The following is a 6,403-nucleotide window of genomic DNA, read 5'->3' as shown; positions in this document are numbered from 1 at the left end:
ACCTGCTTCCCGCTGCCACCTCCCACGCCCCCTCAGCTCCCCACTCACGGCGCCCACGGCCACGCCAGCATCACGTGACCTCGCGCTGCGCTTCCATGGTGGCCAGGGCGGACACCTGACCCTAGGGGACACCAGGCACAGGTTGCGGATCTGGAGATCAGACAGAACAGTGTGGAGAGTCAGCGCCGGGGAGACCAGGGGAATCGCTGAGTACCCCCGACACACTCCCCCGAACGCTGAATGAAGGCAGTCAGTAGGAAACAGGAAGATGGGCTTCCTAGAAAATAAATCTGAGAGAAAATGACAGAACACGGGAGGAATGCAAGAGTCCAAAAATCAGGACGGCGAGTTCAGATATGTCCCTGGGGTAGAATGCTGCCTTTTAAAATGTTGATGAGTGCTTAAGAACATGAGAAAACACTCAAAATACAGTAAGTGGGAAAAGCAGGTTGCAAAACAGTGTAAAGAATAAACTGGCTTTCCAGAAAACTCTATATGTGCATTCAGACGCTTTTAAAGTTAAAGAACATGAGAAAACACTCAAAATACAGTAAGTGGGAAAAGCAGGTTGCAAAACAGTGTAAAGAATAAACTGGCTTTCCAGAAAACTCTATATGTGCATTCAGACGCTTTTAAAGTTAAAGAACATGAGAAAACACTCAAAATACAGTAAGTGGGAAAAGCAGGTTGCAAAACAGTGTAAAGAATAAACTGGCTTTCCAGAAAACTCTATATGTGCATTCAGACGCTTTTAAAGTTAAAGAACATGAGAAAACACTCAAAATACAGTAAGTGGGAAAAGCAGGTTGCAAAACAGTGTAAAGAATAAACTGGCTTTCCAGAAAACTCTATATGTGCATTCAGACGCTTTTAAAGTTAAAGAACATGAGAAAACACTCAAAATACAGTAAGTGGGAAAAGCAGGTTGCAAAACAGTGTAAAGAATAAACTGGCTTTCCAGAAAACTCTATATATGCATTCAGACGCTTTTAAAGTTATAGGACGTAAAGCCCTCAGCACGTTTTTCTATAAACTAGATACTTTAACAAGTTTTTATATATCTTTAGAGACAAGTGTTATATATGTGCATGCATGTTAAAGTGCTTCAGTTGTATCTCTTTAAAACCCTATGGACTGCAGGTTCCTCTGTCCATGGAATTCTCCAGGCACGCCCTCCTCCAGACGATCTTCCCACCCAGGGATCAAAGCCCCACCTCTTCCGTCTCCTGCACTGGCGCGTTCTTTACCGCTAGTGCCACCTGGGAAGCCCCAGCTGTTACATACAGTCACGTACAAATGTTATACACGGCATACACGGCTGCTGATTATAAAACACAGAGGAGGTGAACCTTTGAAAGTAGACTTTTAAAAGTACAACTACAGGAAACGCCTTGGTCACCAGTGGACAAGACCCTCCGTTCTCACAGCTAAGGACACAGGCTTAATCCCTGGTCGGAGAACTAAAATCCCACAAGCCTTGTGATGCGGCCAAAAAAAAATGAAATAAAAAATTCTTAAGTAAAAAAAATAAAAATGTAACAAAATACTTTATTTAATCCCTATGCTAGAAATCCCCCCCAAAAGGTCCTTTAAATGCCACATGAGATATAAGAGGAATGTCCTGTTTATATAACAAGTAAGAAAATCAAACCTCACAGGAGCGAAATTCCCAAGCCAGCCTCTGAGTTCCCCTGTAACAGGGAAGGAGATACATCCCGCAGGCCGACAGGGCAGGGAGGGCCTGGACTCAGCCCGGGAGGTGTCCTCGGGATGGGAGGATTAGGTAAGGGCGGAGTCGACCACACTTCTCAGCAGGGTGAGGAGACCTCTCTGAACAGCCTCACGCAGTCACGTGTGGACAGCAGGTGTGAGAAGTCTCGCGAGGCGCAGACAACTGTGAGGTGGGGTCGGCCCACTCACCGGTCAAAGCCCTGCTCCGCGTGGCCCTCGCTCACCTCGTTGGCGCGTCTGATTATCTTATCGTCCACGTCTGTGATTCCCATCACCATGACGACGGTGCACCCGAACACCCTGCTGAGGATCCTCCGAATTATATCAAATCTGACGTAGGAGCTGAAAGGAAGAACATTACGGCACCTTTCATCCTGAAAGCCACTACTGCGATCTTCAAAGAGTGTGCTCCCTTTACCGTGAGGCCACACAACTGTGTGATCAAGGACGTTCAAGGGCAGCTGCAAAAGGAAAAGCCTTTCACCTTTCACCCTCTTGGGTCCGCGTGAGAAAACTAAGGCGCTGCCTCAATTTCAGGACCCAACACGAGCACTTTTACCTTTGAGCTGTTGTCTGAGTGAGTTTACATCTGCTCCACTGTGTAAAGGTTCACTCGTGACACAAAGTCAGGAGGCGGCCAAGAGGCTGGGTGCTTTTACCGCCCGTGTTCATGCTCTAGGATAACTAACCTCTGACCGTGACAAGAGACAGAGGCAGATAATAAGTCAAGACAGACATGATCCCATCAAAGCTGGAAAGGTCACTCCCAGGAAGTGTGCAAGCGGCTGTGGAAAGTGGGAACTCCAGCTTACGGGCAGGCTGCACGGGAGCAACGCAGACTTGAAAAAGCAAGGGTTTAAAATCCAGCTCAGGTCAGTCGCTCAGTTGTGTCTGACTCTTTGCGACCCCATGGACTGTAGCACGCCAGGCCGCCCTGTCCATCACCAACTCCTGGAGCTTACTCAAGCTCATGTCCATCAAGTTGGTGATACCATCCAACCATCTCATCCTCTGTCATCCCCTTCTCCTCCTGCCTTCAATCTTTCCCAGCATCAGGGTCTTTTCCAGTGAGACAATTCTTCGCCTCAGGTGGCCGAAGCATTGGAGTTTCAGCATCAGTCCTTCCAACGAATATTCAGGACTAATCTTGGATTAAAATCCAATATCTACTTAAAATCTCAAGAAACTAGATTCCCCATAAGAGCAACCTTAACTTTCCAGGTCAGCCAGTCTCACGCTCGTCTCTGTTATACACGCGGCCTCTCTGAACTTGGGTTCATAACATCATTTTCCTTTGAAAACAAAGCTCCTCCTCATTGTATCCCTTGTGTTTCCATACCCACCCACCCCAGACATAGCTGACGCCAAATTCTAGGGCCAAGCCATCTCTGAAACGCCTTCCCAAGAAACTAAGAGATTAAACATCCCTTTGAAGCCTCAGACTGCCAATTCACAAACTGGACAAAAGTCTACTATCTCACAAGGCTGTGGTACGTAATCTCAGTGCCTGCACAGCAGAAATTTCAGCTAATTCTGATTTTAAGTATCATCCCAGTGCCTCTCATTGTCAGGTCAGGAAAACACTGCAAGAAATGAGATTTTAAGGATGAAGTTAACAAGAACTTAAAACAGACGGAAAGAAAAAGTCGAATCACACGTGTGGCTGAAGGAGCTGGTGGGGAGGGGCAGGTGCTGGGGGGCCCGATACCCGAGGGTGGCCGCTCCCCGGGTCTCACCCGCCCTGTGGGCACCTTGGGAGCCCAGGGGTGGGTCCACTCACCAGGCTGCGGCTGCTGCACCCGTGGGAAACTGGATTCTGCAGCCGGCCTGGCTCAGCACTGTCCACCTGGGACCCTTCCCGGGTTACACTTAGGAGGTAACAGCACCACCAGCTGGCGTGGTGAGAGAACTGCACTGGCTGGGGTTTGCGGAGTTTAGAACAGTGCCCGGCACAGAGTGCTGTCCAGTTAAGCGTCTGTCTCTTTAAAGCAGAAGCAGGTGGGGAGGAAGGTGTGGAGGCAGGAACCTGCATAGTGAGCAGGGGCAGACCCGCAGAGGAGGCGGTCTTGGGCTTCCGGCTTTTGACCTCAAGAGCAGTGGACTGTGCCTGACCATCCCAGCCCGAGACCACAACCTTTTCCGATGTCTTAGGTTTCTGCCTCACTAGGGACACCCCCACTTGATGACTCTTCCTGAGTGGTGGGTGCCCAGAGCGGTCACCCTGGCCAGGGAGCCAGACAGGCTTCTGGGGTGCTGGGAGCGCTCTCTCGGTCTGGGGGCCGTGAGCATCAGCTGGGCTGCACACTGCAGGTCGGCACGCTTGTCCATATCGTCAAGGACGAGCACAGATCGCAACTGATGCTCCTGGGTAAAAAATAAGGGCGAGGCTGCCTCGCACCCCCTTCCTTTCAGAACTTCTTCTTTAGTCCTTTCAAAATGTACCTAAATGTTCCTTATTCAGTCTCACAACTCATGAAGTTTTAAGGACCCAGAAGCCTTCTCTTTGAAATGAAGTTACCAAGAAGGTCACTTTCACCACTTAACAGGAGGGGCCTAACCTGTGGGACTCCGGGCTGTAGACCTGCCTGAACCAGAGAGCTGGGCCCACCCAGCTCACATGAAACCTCGCCAGTTCCTGCTATTTATGTGATCCTTTCAGCGGCGCACCCCATACTCCTTTCATTCTCCTTCAATAACAAAAATGCTTTCTCTTTGCCTTTGAGGAGAGCTTTTCCAGGGTAGGACAAACAGTAACCTCTACTGTTTCCGGTGTTTCCCCAACATATTTAATACTTCAAAAAAGAGATCAAAATATGCTTTTTATAACTAATAGTACTTTGGCCACCTGATGCAAAGAGCTGACTCACTGGAAAAGACCCTGATGCTGAGAAAAATGGAGCAGGGAGGAGAACAGGGCGACAGAGGATAAGATGCTTGGATGGCATCACCTAATCGACAGACATGAGTTTGAGCAAGCTCTGGGAGACCCTAAAGGACAGAGAAGCCTGGCATGCTGCAGTCCATGGGGTCACAAAGAGCTGGACACGACTGAGCAACAACAAATCAATAGTAAGTTAGCCCAAAATGACGAGGGGAAAAAAAAGACTACTAGTCTATTTATTTTGTTATAATACACACAAAAAATTCAGGTCTTGCTGGGTGACGCATAACTTCTAAAATACATACTAAATAAAGGTAACTTTTAATCTAGATCTGAAAGATAAATTTAAGAGATGCACAAGAGAACAGACAAAATACTAGGAAAAGCAGCAATCTGGACAAGCCTAGGAGACAGATTTAAAAGACAGAGCGAGCACGCGTGGGGCGGTCAGAGAGCTCGGGCTCCAGCTCACCCGCCACGCTTCCTACCGGGTGCCCTCCCACGGGTCACCTATCCTGGAGAACAGGAGGGCCTTTGGCAGCCTTCCCACATCAGGGACTGGGCTAAGCAGCACTTTGTGGGCTTTATTTCATTAAACTGTCGAGATTCAAAAGAAGAATATAATTATCCCTATCCGAAAGACGAAGAAACCAGGACTCAGTAATAAAGTGCCTTGTCCAAAGTTGGGAAGTAAATGGGGGGCAGGGGGAGGGGGCGCGGAAACACCTGACCAGCTGACTCAAGGGCCCTCTGAAGGGCCTCATCCCACTAAACACAACAGGAAGCATCTGACTGCAAACGGTCCTTTCCCTTGCTCTCACTGTGTCCCTGAGTCTCCTCACCTAAAATGGCACCTAGTGAGGATGTAATATGTATGCTTCCCGCAATGCCTGGAATACACTAACTACTCAGGATTCTTAAGTTGTCACTTGAGAGATAGGAAAAAAAAAAAACCCTGCAAAAGGTTTTCTTTCCAAAATAAACGGTTCCTTAAAGGGTGAAAATTCAGCGTCAGGACACTCACCAAGCATGACCCAGGTGTGCGTGATCGTAGACCGTTGGTCCGCAGCTGTACCTGGGGACAGAGGGAAGACCCACCATGTAAAGCAAACTTGCAAGACAGAACGCCACGTTCTCAGTCATAATCAGCATATAACCATGTCTCTTTGTAAAAAAAGAAAAGAAAGGTAACCGCTTTGGGGGATGCGTACCCGGGGATGTATGACCCTCGGATCACTAAATTCAGCGCCAAATCCGTGAAACGCTGGGACTACCCGAGGGTCTTTACAGGTGCCGCCGGAGTACTTCATCACTCATTAGACGCCTGCACCTGAGGACGCAAGCCCGCGCCCCACGCAGGGCGCCCGCCTCCGGAAAGGCTGGGTGCAGCCCCTCCCGCCCCGCCGCACCCCCGCTCCCCGAGTCCCGGCGGGCTACCAGGAGGCGGCGTCCGCTCGGCTCACAATCAACGGGTCCTTCCTCCGGGTGAGGCTGTTGTACACCTTGACGCCCGTGTCGTAGCCCGTGGGCTGCAGCCAGCCCTGCCCGCGCGCCCCCGACGCGGAGCGGCCCGGCTCCGGGCCCCGTGCGGCCCGGAGCAGCCAAGCGCCCCCGCAGGCCCGGCGCGTCCCCAGCATGGCCGGCGCGCAAGGCCCGCAGGCCACGCCCACACCGGGAGGGGGGTCCAACAGGCCACGCCCACCGGAAGGCCCGGTCGCCCCGCCCACCCGGAAGAGGCAGGCAAGAGTTCGCCGCGGCGCGGGGGCGGGGCCGCGGCGCGCGGGGGGAGGG

General features: G+C 50.8%; 1 protein-coding gene across 1 annotated transcript in view; it reads right to left on the bottom strand.

Moving 5' to 3' along the window:
- The window catches only part of CARS2 (cysteinyl-tRNA synthetase 2, mitochondrial (putative)), a 19,858-nt gene extending 13,597 nt beyond the window's left edge, over positions 1-6,261 (bottom strand). The window contains exons 1-3 of the mRNA XM_010831546.1: positions 6,050-6,261; positions 5,637-5,687; positions 1,956-2,073 (exon numbers count right to left, since the gene is read on the bottom strand). Coding sequence (XP_010829848.1) covers positions 1,956-2,073; positions 5,637-5,687; positions 6,050-6,249 — 369 coding nt within the window. The 5' untranslated portion in view covers positions 6,250-6,261. The remainder of the gene's footprint in view (positions 1-1,955; positions 2,074-5,636; positions 5,688-6,049) is intronic.
- Between the last annotated feature and the right edge of the window lie 142 nt (positions 6,262-6,403).

Source organism: Bison bison, unplaced genomic scaffold, assembly GCF_000754665.1.
Source record: "Bison bison bison isolate TAMUID 2011002044 unplaced genomic scaffold, Bison_UMD1.0 scf7180017864527, whole genome shotgun sequence".
NCBI lineage: Eukaryota > Metazoa > Chordata > Mammalia > Artiodactyla > Bovidae > Bison > Bison bison.
This window is presented reverse-complemented; position numbering and strand designations above follow the sequence as displayed.